The sequence below is a fragment of the Hippoglossus stenolepis genome, chromosome 7, assembly GCF_022539355.2.
Source record: "Hippoglossus stenolepis isolate QCI-W04-F060 chromosome 7, HSTE1.2, whole genome shotgun sequence".
In the NCBI taxonomy this organism is placed as follows: domain Eukaryota; kingdom Metazoa; phylum Chordata; class Actinopteri; order Pleuronectiformes; family Pleuronectidae; genus Hippoglossus; species Hippoglossus stenolepis.
Genome location: NC_061489.1, coordinates 23,173,797 through 23,186,022, shown reverse-complemented (window position 1 = coordinate 23,186,022; position 12,226 = coordinate 23,173,797). Strand labels below are relative to the sequence as shown.

Below are 12,226 nucleotides of genomic sequence, written 5' to 3'. Positions count from 1 at the left end.
TTTGAATTGCTGCAGAACCACAACGATGTGTTAAAATCAACGATCTTATTTCTTTTCCAACAAGTTAATGATAAGGAGACTTCGTTTTCTGCAGACCTCCAGGTGATAATGTCAAACAATGATCTGATTAATAGAATTGCTCAAAATAACTCACTGTCAATTCTTGTGTTATAACATCGTTACCTCCACCAAGGAGGTTCGGTTTTCACCCCTGTCCATTTGTTTGTTTGTTAGTTTGTCAGAACAATTACGCATAAAACGACTTCATGAATTTCCACAAATCTTAGCGGAGGGATTACGGTGATTGAATTTAAGGGAACTGTTGAGTCTTAGAGGAGCTATGTGAGTGACACTCTAGTCGAATGTATTAAACATTGTTAACCATAGTTGTGGTCCAATTATTTCTAAGAAGTCACATCAGAGTCTCTCCATTCTCTCTCTCCCATTTTGCGTGTGTCAATAAGAACAAAAGGCCAATAAAAACATTTTCTAAATAAGGAAAATAGATCACTGTATTCCGAGAATGATTGTCAATCTGTCTTATTTCCCTTAACTACTATGAATCCAGTTTACTGAACAGGATATTAATACAACTGCAGTCATTTCCCGTACTTAAACACAGTCTAATTAAATGGGGAATTGAATCGAAGCCGGCCCGCTGAGATCATCCAGCTGGTGGAATGTTCTCCGGGAATCACGTCAGCGTTGCATGCAGGCATCCTCCCTGAAAGAATCAGATCCTCCTGAAGGAAAATCAATGGACCTCCCTCTGCGGAGGTGTTTATGAGGGTGCAAACAGAGATGGGATCCCAGTGAGGAGACTGTACAACTGATCCATCCGTCCATGGAAACACTCAGTTCTCCTTCACCTCCCCTGCCAAGTGTTGGCCTTCTGTTCTGCCCAGGCTCTTACAGACAACCCATATGTCAGGAGCTCTCCATCCCACCACCCCCTTCACCCGGGATGATGAAAGTATGACACAATGAGAATTAAACTGTTGTACGATGCCATTAACTCTATTTAAATAGCATTTATCGAAGAGGATCCTAATAAACATGCATACAGATGATTAGTTTATCATTTTGATGAGACAAACAGTAAAAACCTTCCTGACTGTACTTGTTGTATTAGGTCAAATAAAATGTACATGTGGAGTCCATTGTCTTTATGTCGTCTTGTATGAAAATCCATGTTTTAGACACATCTGTACTGGACGTGTAAAAGGGTCAGAAGGTCGTATATGAAGACTGGGGTGAAGAATGTCTAGTTCTAGTTTTTATGGATGGATACTTTTGGGTCTAACAGGTTTTCACTCATCCCCACATCCACCTCCTCTCTTCAGGAATACTCTGAAAGTGTAGTACTTCTCCATATTAGCTGGGATTAAATTGATTCTGACCGAGGTTACTGAGCTGTATCCCCCTGTTGATCAATAAAACCCTTTTTTTTTTGTTAATCTCTCGTTCTTTGTGTCTGTGTTCGGTTATTCAGCAGGAAATCCTCCACACTGATACAAAGTGAATAGAAAGAAGAGGAGCTTTTATGACTGACCAGCACTTTAATGTCCCCACAGGATTAAGTTAGAAGCAGATAAGTGGCAGCTAAAGTCAATTAGCAACTATTCCTGTGACGAGTCATTAAGTGATAAATACAGAACCATTTATCTGGTGAAGCGACGTGGGTAAATTCAATGGTGCCATTTTCCGATGTGACAGAGCCTCCAGCCACCATTTATACCACCGATATTTTAACCTTTATGTCGCTCTCAAAGGAACAGTATGTCATTTATACTGCACGACAGCTTCACGTCTTTGCGTTGACTTTGGCTGGACCTATTCCAAGGCGTCCCTATTCCAAGGCGTCCCTATTCCAAGGCGTCCCTATTCCAAGGCGTTGGAACTTATTTTAAAGCTGATATTTAAAGGTCAATAAGTTGCATACTATTGATTTAAGGTCAAAAATCCAGAATGGTCCTCACACAAGCAGAAGTATACAACTAGGTGGCACACACAAACAAACAGGCAGCCTATTCCTCACACATGCACACACACACAAACACACTCAGCTGGCAATCAGCAGCAGTAGCAGTCTTTGCTCATGCATAGCTGAGAGGCAGTTTGCCCATGTGAATAGCCTTGCAATCAACATAGGCTCCATAAATCAGGGCGAGCCAGATAAAAGATTTAATCTTGGTGGTCTTCAGTGGACATGGATAGATCCATCTTCCCAGATGAGAGGTCCATCTCCCCTGACGCCGCTGACAATGCCAGCTCCGACGGAAAGGGAGACGCTGGGAGGCAGATGGTGTCGGTCTGAGAGAGGATTCTTCCTTTGGAAACCAAATGAATCTCATTTCTAAAAGCCTTCCAATTGCTAATGCCTCAAAAGTCTGTTTATTATTCAATCTATTCCCCACTGAAATTAGGATTTGAGTTTTTTTACTTTGTGGACATGAATGTTTCATCGGTAAACATTTCAAACAGCAATCAATGACTGTGTATTTAACAGGGACAGAAAGGTAATTGTGGGTCATTATCAGCCGATATTCATGTCTTTGAATACAGGTGAAGTGGAAATTGCAGGAGACTGACTAACACCTCACAACTTTCTGCACAGATGGCAGCTCCCGGTGACACACCCCGAACATCTGCTGCATGAATTTCCCTTCGTCAGTCGAGCTGCGGCATCGTTCTCTCTCTCTCTCTCTCTCTCTCTTATCTTATCACAGTCGTCTTTATTTTGAAGCTTCCTTCACAAATCATTTATGCTGCATCAACTCGTGGTGGCATTTTGCTGAATTAGGATCCTGCTTTGATTTTTTGATGCAGGGAATTTATATTGCTTTTCACTGAGAAGGACGGTGTGTAATTATGTTAGAAATGTCTTCTCATCAGACTCCTATGATGGAACAGATGGATGTAAACATTTTTGCTCACCTTGCAGAGCTTCACAGAATAATACAGTCACTGCTGTTTTTATATTTCATCTGTAAAGAAGAGCAGAGGAACTTACATGAGAGCAAATCAATTATGTCACTGCAGTTTGATGAAAAGTGCGACAGAATGTGAAAGTGAAAGACCCAAGGACACGTCCACACTCAATCTGGTACGTCAGCAAAACAATATGTAGAAGAACGGTTTGAAAATATCTGGTCCAAACCGAAATTTCACGTAAACATGTGCAGACCACTTACTTTATTTCTTTTATTTCTACTATAATCATGTGTAGGATTGTTCAGCCTCCTGACTTTCTAATTAAAATCAGTTTTCTCTCTTTGGTATTTTGTTGAAAATCCATATGAAACATTCGAGATGTCAATTACATAAATTTCGTGGGGTCCTGTGAGCCTGTACATGCGGGCGATTTTTTATCCATTTGCATGACACAATAATAAAAATCTCTATCTATTGATTCATATGTGCTTGTCCCCTGGGATTAAACTGGGAAGAAATACATCCAGGGCACTTAATCTGCTCTGCGCGGTTCTCTATGCAGAACTGTATCTGTTAGTATGATCCATTTTCCTGAGTGCTCCCAGGCCGCGTCTGACGAGGGCCCGTCCGCACATCGCCATATATCCCACAATGTTATGAGACAGACCATTAGTTTATTGCTCAGCCAGCATTGGCAAGCAAGTGAGCATGAGCGATGTGAGAAATTGAAGGGGGGAGAGGGGAAACGCTCTTCACCGGTAAATTGAGAGGAAAAGATGGAATCTGAAACCTGTGTTTTACTCCGTTGTTGTGTTGAATGTTAACAAAACAGGCTCCGGCGAGGACGATGAAGGATGTGTGGATGTCTTTGATTGAAACACATACGCACACTTAACCTGTCACATCGCAGGGGAAACTCATAAATAAGGCGAATTTGTATCAAAGTGCAAATCCTCACGTCGCATTACTCTCTGAATGTCACCGCCATTAAACCTGCAGCTGCTGCGTCTGCTAAGTTGCATCGGTGACATTTGCAGAAGAAATGCCACCTCCGAGCCGCTCGCGCACCTTCGACGTGCTCGCAGCGGCGGGAAAACAACACAACAACAGCAGCTCGCCACGGTGCGTTACCATGGAGATGCATCCGGCCTCGTTCATCAGCAGGAGCCGTGGGTTCAGTGTTGAAGCGCCTCTCACTTTCCCAGGTGTGATTATACAGTGCACTGGCTCCCCTGACAGAACACAACAGCTGTTTGCTTTATTCTCCAGGGTGACTTAAAATGGTGGTATGCATCGGAGAGCCGCCCCCTGCACTCCCAGTTCCCCCCGCGCTCGCCAACATGCAGCTACAGGAATGACACGCTGTACTGGAGCAACGAGAAACCCAGCTAACACTGTTGCCATGACGACGCAGCCAGAGGATAACTGTTTTACAGCGTACGCCGCCGCCCACCACCTCGGCTCCTTTAGAAATATGCTGCTCCTCGCTGATCTGCACTGTGGTGCTGGAACCTTGTGGTGGTCACTCACTAACAACCAGTTTTCCCTTTCCCCTCCACCATGAATCAACATGTTGTTAGAATAACAAGCAAAATGAACTGAAAATGTTTCATCTGCATTGGAAATGTGTTGTTGCTGTCCTCTGTGTTTCATTTTCAATACCGTTAAAGACAAAGTGATAAAATACGGCTGGTTTCATGATGCCAATATTTCATCAGGGTCACTGTCAGACTCACCAGCAAGAGGTTTAGTTATTTTATTTCCTTGTAAAACCTTTCGAAAACACAAAACTGAAGATCACACTGTACCAAAGACATTATTAAACTGTAATAATTAAACAAGGATATGATTTAAATGAAGTCAACATGTGTAAAGCACTTTTAAAAGCATATGTGGTGATCTTCTTTTCATTTTCAATTGGTTTGTGAATGATTTGTCTTAATAATAATAATAATAATAATAATAATAATAATAATAATCAGAAAGAGCATCACCGGCATCATAAACATACAACATCAAGTGTACAATCAACAGTGATAATGATTATTATTATTTTATTATTTATAATATTCCTGATAGTATTGATACTAAGATTGACTGTTATTACCATAATCAGTTTTTCTATTTCTACATGTATTTAGATTGAATACGTGCGCTTGGTATCATCCCTTTTCTTGTCACAACATTAATTAGCGTCCATATTCTGCCTGACAACAAGATAATTGATTGGTTGACATTTTGGGTTAATTTACTCCGCGAGTCGATCAATTATCATCCACCTGAACCAGCGTTAAAACCCTTGTGCTGCACGTACCGGTATCATTGGGAAAGACTAACGCAATAAGGAACAAAAATCATCAGAATTATTGTGCAATAACATAAATACAATAATATTCCTGCTTCCCTCGGGTTCAAATTTGAGACCAAATTATTAATTCGAAAGCTCTAATCTTCTATAACAATTCATTTTCCTGATCTCTATCACATTGTAATTAATGAGGTCAAACCATTAACTGAGATACGATGACTATCACACACTTGGGTTTGTGAGGCACAAACAAATCCCCTGACCACTGCCATCGTAATCAATGTGATGTAAATGAATCTGACCCTGAATCAGCGTCACTGTCATTTCAGCTCAGCTCTGTGCACGAGCACTGTGCACCTTCGTCCGCCCTTCATCCCCTGAGACAGTGAAGAGCTGTTTTAGAAGGAGAGAGTTGACATTGTCATTTCACTGGCAGATGTTTTGAAAATTAATAGCTTTTGAGACGTCATTTAAATAACGTCCTCTGTCCTTAATTAGCTCCTTAAATGGGAGAACCAGTCGATAGTAATTTGAGGTAAAAGGTCACCTTGATTGTGTTCTGGTGACGTTTAGGTCAAGTGTCACCTTAATTAAGTTTAGCTGGCAGCTTGACAGCGAACTGCAAATGGCACTGAAAATGCACATGGATAAATAAAGAAGATTTATCGAACAGGAAATGAACGGCAGCCGATTGTATGTTTATAAAAGTTTTGTTTTACATAATAGAAACATTCCATTCTGTCAATTTTCCGAAACAAAAGCTTCAAAGCTGCTTTTCCATCTCAAACTCAAAAAATCGTACTTATGGAACAGGACTGCAGCTTTAGTTATTATGCGCTATGCACAATGAGTTTGGGAAATTCCTGCTATCCTCCTTAAAATCTGCTCCATCATCACTGTGCGAGAATGTCTGTGCTGCTGCTGCATTTTTAACGAGGCCGAGGTGACAGACAGGCCTCCGTTAATAAACCTGAAGATGAAACATGGCCCTGGCTGCGCTGTATCGACGTCGCCTGTGCGAGGTGGCAGATTCAGGACGTTCCTTGTGTACCCTCTGTCATCATTAGCCTCGGCGCGGGCAGGATCCCATCAGAATATCCATCGACGACCAGCGATGTGAGACACTGGGAGGAAAAGGGGGAGGGAGGCTGATTGCTCACATGGCTGAAGATTCATTTTGGCTTAACCATCCCTCTGCGGCCGCGATTGGCTGAACTAACGACCCATCAGTACACCCGATTACACAACGGTGTGTGAATGATGGTGTCGCTCCCCCGGGGATGTAACTCCGATAAGTCATTTCAACATTGAAGGAAAACAAAACAACAACAAAAGCAATGTTGCTTTAGTGCCCAAAAAAGTTGTGAAAGCTCCAGGCTGCAGCTTTGGTCACGAGACAGTAAATGTTTGCACTGTAGCCACGAGACCATCGTAACCTTTGAGAATGTCTTGGTCTTCAAGCAAAGGCTGAAGCTACAGGAAGTTGAGGCTCCGAGGGGAAACCTCATTAAGGTTATGCAAATGTCTTAATTCTGGTGGAAAGAGAAAAAGCAAAACTGTTCTTTAGTGTATGAGGGAAACTGGTGAATCATTCAGTGCAAATACAAGAGAAGCATGTGTTTGAAAAGCACAAGATATTCTTTCAACTTCATTTTGTGTAAATGTTTTTTGGTTATGTGTCTTTTTTTCCAGTGCTGTGATTTTGATTTTAATGTGATTCAAGGTATGATGGAAAATGAATATGAAGGGCTGGGGAGGGAAGTGTGGGCTGATTAGGAGGAACGACAGATTATCTTTACAGGGCAGAGGGAAGTCAAGCGTCTTCACTGAGACGTGTGACTTTCATTAACACTCAGCAGAAGGAGGGTGGACTCACAGCGTCTCATCACTCAGCCTGTTCACTCACAACCATTAGATTTAATATTCTCCTCTTTGGATTATAACACTGCACAGAGGCTCCATTTTCCCTCAGGATGTCAGTGTTGGTAAAAAATATTAAATACATAACATTAAATGAACATGTATGAGCTCGTTTTTTAAAGTTACACAGTCAAATTGGCTTCAAATTTCATCCATCCATCTGTCCATCCACAATGTGTGTGTGTGCGACAATGTCTGAACTCAACTCTACACTCAAACAACAGGTGATGAATTCTGACCTGCACACCCGTCCACAAATTAACAAAGTGGTCGTGACAGTGCTGACCTTTAGAGAGTTTATCTACAGCCTCAACTATTTGTGAGAATGTCACCGTGCGGTCCGACAGTGGAAGTCGGTGACATGATGTAACTTCTGGCTTCTCTCAGCCTGAACCGGAGCAGACACCAGCCTGGAAGAATCTGTCAGTCAAACAGAGCCTCCTTACACTGAGGAGGGCGTGGTTTATGTTTTATCAGCTATTATCAACCTCACAGTGAGTTAATGAGACTGTCTTTGATAAATATAGTTCTCCTTTTAAAAATAATCTTATAACTTGATCTTTCTGTTATTTTAGTCATGGGTTACATTTGCGACACCAAGACACCGTTCTTGGACTTTGAGATCTTCTGCTGGTACAGTGATTTAAAAGTAATCTGTGAGTTTAAAGGTGCCTGTGATGTAAAGTTGGCTCAGATGAGCACCTGCAGCAGGGGGGGTGACACCAACCAGCATTCATTTCTTTGAATAAATGCAATAAATCAAACATAAGTTGTCCTGTGCACCTCTTGGCTCTCATCGACAGGACCAGCTCTTTATTTTCTCCTCTGCCACATTTAAAGCAGGGCAGTGATGAGCTAACTGGACTCAGCTGTGTTATTCACCCCCTGCTGCCGCTGGAGAAGCTCACCTGAGCCACAGCAACCCCCCATCTATTTACCAAGTTTGGTGGAAACTGGTGAAGTACTTTTTGCACAATCTGAGCAAATGAACCAACAAAGAAACCGACCAACCAAAGCCGCGAAACCTTGCCCCTACACCTCCACAAAATGTCATAGAAATCCATAATTAGTAATGATGAGTAATCTTTTCATAATCCCGCAAACAAACAAACACACGACGCAGCTAATAAATGACACACACCAAACGATAACAAGCCATCAGCCACTTTTATTTAGAAAGAGTCCCAAAAAATAAACAAGTTAGCACACATTCCATATACAAAATGTCAGTGAGAATAGCCTGAATATGCGATGAGACGACGGTTTATGTTTCTATTGTTGATTACAAAAAACAACAGTGGTAGTAATAGTACAGTTTGCCTCCCTCACTTGTCGCAGTGGAGGGCTCGTCATAGGTCAAATTGTAGGAAAAGAAATGAATAAAAACTAAAATATACCTAAAAGTTTAAACTCTGAGAACTTATAGGTCTGTATATCTGAAAAAACAAAACAAATTGTATTTTCTGAATAAGTAGAAATCAAATTTAGTCTTTGACGGCAGCAAAGTAGCTTTGACGCTTTTAATGCAAAGGGGCTATAATTTTTCATATTTAAACTTTTTATATAAAATATATGTATATACTGTATATATGTCTAACATTGTATTTTCCAACTTCAAACAGTTAACCTCACGACTTCAACATTGAAAATGAAAAGTAAAACCGCATGTTTGGCAGTAATGAAATAAAACTCATGTAGTATTTGCGGGCAACAACATGCAACTGGTGCTACTTCATTGTCAGATCAATGCGAAAATACATGGAGACTGGAAAACAAAGCGAAAAAGAAAGGCTATTGTATTAGCACTGTCATTGCCACCGACTGTACATCTAGATACAAAAGTTACAGAATGTCTCATTTACATTCACTGAGATGACAGTGATTTGATTATATTAAATATTCATATCTACCGGCACTAGAATTTGGCACTCTCACTTATTTGGCATTTTTAAAAACCACCACGTTGAACCATGTGGATGCTGATGCCTCTTTTTCGATGTCACTTCAAAAGTGCGATGCGATAAACACCAGACTGTTTTTTTTTGTGTCTTTTATTATTTATTTTTTTCGTCCTCGTTTCGCATTCGTCGCGTGTAAACAGATTTGTTTTCCTGTCGTTGAAAGTAGAACATCAACCCTGGTCCTCGTCAGAAAAAATACAAACAGCAAAAGCACTGAAGCCAACGAAGAGACAGGAAGTGTAAAGCAATATAAAAAACTAAATTAGAAAAAACTAAATCGCTGCACCGACTCTCAACAAGAAAAAAAAAAATAGAGAAGAATTGATTTCCAAATGTCAAGCATTGACATATATTTTTATATCAACACCAAATGTTAAAGAATAAAATATACAGGAAAGTTTAGAATAGGAATTAATTACATGATTTCAACATCTCACCCCCCCACACGCGATGTATTTGGCTTTGAAAATATGGAACTAGAAGCTGTTTAGTATTTTTTCTTTCTTTACACTCACACATTAATATGTTTATACTCAACCAGTATGTAAGCAAGTTTATTTAAAAGCTATTTTGTGAAAATACATAAAAATATTTTTTTTTTGCAAATAAACTTTTTTTTTCTTAGATTTTCTTAAAAAAAAAAAAGGAAAAAAAGGACAATTTCACATCTTAATGCAGATGGTATCAAGTGTGCTTGAAAATCCTGTTTGGTGGCGGTGGCTACAGAAACAGTGTGTTTTTGATGACATCTTCCCCTGACGCACACACACACACACACACACACACACTCGCCTTTCACTCTCACACACACAAACAGCCGAGATGACTGAAACTCCAACTCCCAGAAGCAGCCGGCGCCGTCAATCAAGCCCTCTTTGCGTCTCGGTCCAGTCCAGAAAAGATTGACAGGAAAGCATGGTGTCCAAAAAAAGGAGAGCCTCCATTTTTATATTCCCACATGTAATTCCGCCCAGAGGGGGGAGGGGGCGTTTTTTTCCGAAAATGGTGAGCTTATCGAGACAGAGGGCAACAATACGAGTCTTTTGTGAGAGAGACAAAATGAAGACTCCCATCTCCTACATTTCCATTTTTTTCACCAGACAGAGACAGAAAAAAAAAGTGCCAGAACAAAAGGAAGGGAGGGAGGGTTTGAAGAAAGAGAGAATCGCTCTATTGAAACCGTCGTAAGGCACTCAGAAGTTTCTCATTGATCAGGACAGATCTGTCAGGCTGACGTTCAGTCCCATGTCAGGTCTCGAGTAAGGGACGGAGTGGACAGCTTTAGGAAACTCTGGAGTCATCACCCGACCATTCTCCCCGGTACTCCCAGTGACGGAAAGTCTCGCTTTGTTCCTCATGGCGTCCCCGAAGGTCATCTAGGAGAACGCACCGAGTCGCGTGTGCAGGCAGACACAAACATCAACACATTCACACACACACACACACACACACACACACACACACACACACAACGAGGCGTACACAAACAAGGAGGCAACATGTTAGTTTGGAACGTCTCGACATCTGTAAACTTAAAAAACGATTATAGATGTTGAAAAACATGAGAATGTCGATGAGAACTGAACGTGACGACCGTGGGTAACAATGCACGATGCAAATGATCATGTAACGGCTTATTATGCATGGTCATCGCAAGCATTATAGTTGAAATGTGTTACTAGGACAGAGGTATTAACAAGCATGGCCACCAACAGTCATACATGGAAAATGGTTTTCAAAGAGTAAGGAAACTTAAAATGGACAAACACAGTTTTAAGCATTAAAAACGAGGGGGATATCTCTCTCTCTTATTAAATCATAAGTCACCAGTACATACGATCCTGTGGCCAGACCTCTTCATTCACTAACACTGAAGGATGGAACGGATGGAGCCAAAAAAGCGTGCAGTTGGGGGGAATTTATGAAATCCTCGTTCCCTACCCCCTAAATTTTTACACTTTCGATCCCATATACGTTGTAACCTTCCTTATAAGTTGCAAAATTCTGTGAATTCTGCGAGGAAGTTGGGTTAATATTCTGTGCATTCTTTGCCACCTTCATTCGTTTCGCCTCGGCTCGGGACTTGTAACAGAACTCGATCAAGGCCACCAGCATGGCCAAGCCGAGTCCTCCGACCAGAATGTAGAAGACCCCAGCCACGTTGCTCAGGCTGAGGGCGCTCGTCTTCTCCTGCGGGAATGCACACGAGACACGGGTCAGTGGCGGCGGGGCCAAAGGCCGAGACGTCAGAAATGTACATGAATAAAACAAAAAAACACACACGTCCACAACAAAAAAAACTAAAAAATGCACAAAAAATGCACCACTATTTCTATTTAGATTCTTTTTTTTTTTTTTTACAGCCAATTTATATCTACAAAAATAAAAGCACAAAAAATAACAAGACAAATTACACACAGGTGCTTTTGTTTGATTTGGGATAAATTTAAAGCGATGTAAGGTTAGTATCTTAAAAAATGAAATGCAGCAGCTTGTTTGTATGCAGTGCATTTAACGCCTGCAAATGTGTTGTGCATCTATGACATAGCAGAAATTTGTACTGTACAAGGACCATTTACATGGGTTGCCCGTTACAGAGGGCTAAGCTGTTACAAACGTGCTCAAAGACCTTTTATAGACAGAGACAAGAGGGGAGACAGCTTAGTAATAAAGCAGTCAGGGTCTGACACATACAGTACAGTGATGTCTCATTGGCTTATAAAACGCCCATGTATTCATGTCAGGTGGGGGCCGAATGGATACATGGGGCTCTACCTCATCAGAGTGGTGTGCACGATATGTAAAAATCTGTGTGTGGAAAGCACGACAGCCACAGACAACACAGTCACAGAGTTCTAAAGGTCGGGAGTATTTAAAGTGACAAGACAGAAGTGAGAATCAATTATCAAGGAAAAGAAACAAGTGCCCAAAAGAGGAAAGAGAATCAGAACAAAGCGCTTTAGCTTTTTTTATTTTTTTTCCACGGGGGGGATCTTTTTCGTTAATAATTGATGTGATTGATTTCCAGCAGCTGGAGGAAAAAAAAGTAGTTGACGGAGATTAATTTTTGTTTTTTTTAAATAAAAAATGGTGGATTTTCCTT

General features: G+C 41.0%; 1 protein-coding gene across 6 annotated transcripts in view; it reads right to left on the bottom strand.

The window, feature by feature from the left end:
• Nucleotides 1–8,310: 8,310 nt before the first annotated feature.
• gria2b (glutamate receptor, ionotropic, AMPA 2b) overlaps nucleotides 8,311–12,226 on the bottom strand; it is a 43,824-nt gene continuing 39,908 nt past the window's right edge. For 2 of the 6 annotated variants that reach the window (XM_035162089.2, XM_035162090.2), the window contains exons 15-16: nucleotides 11,179–11,313; nucleotides 8,311–10,499 (exon numbers count right to left, since the gene is read on the bottom strand). In XM_035162089.2, the coding sequence (XP_035017980.1) occupies nucleotides 10,335–10,499; nucleotides 11,179–11,313 (300 nt within the window). In that variant the 3' untranslated portion in view covers nucleotides 8,311–10,334. Of the gene's footprint in view, nucleotides 10,500–11,064; nucleotides 11,314–12,226 lie in introns of those variants that run through there. The other 4 variants (XM_035162091.2, XM_035162092.2, XM_047340648.1 and 1 more) reach the window with 3 other exon arrangements.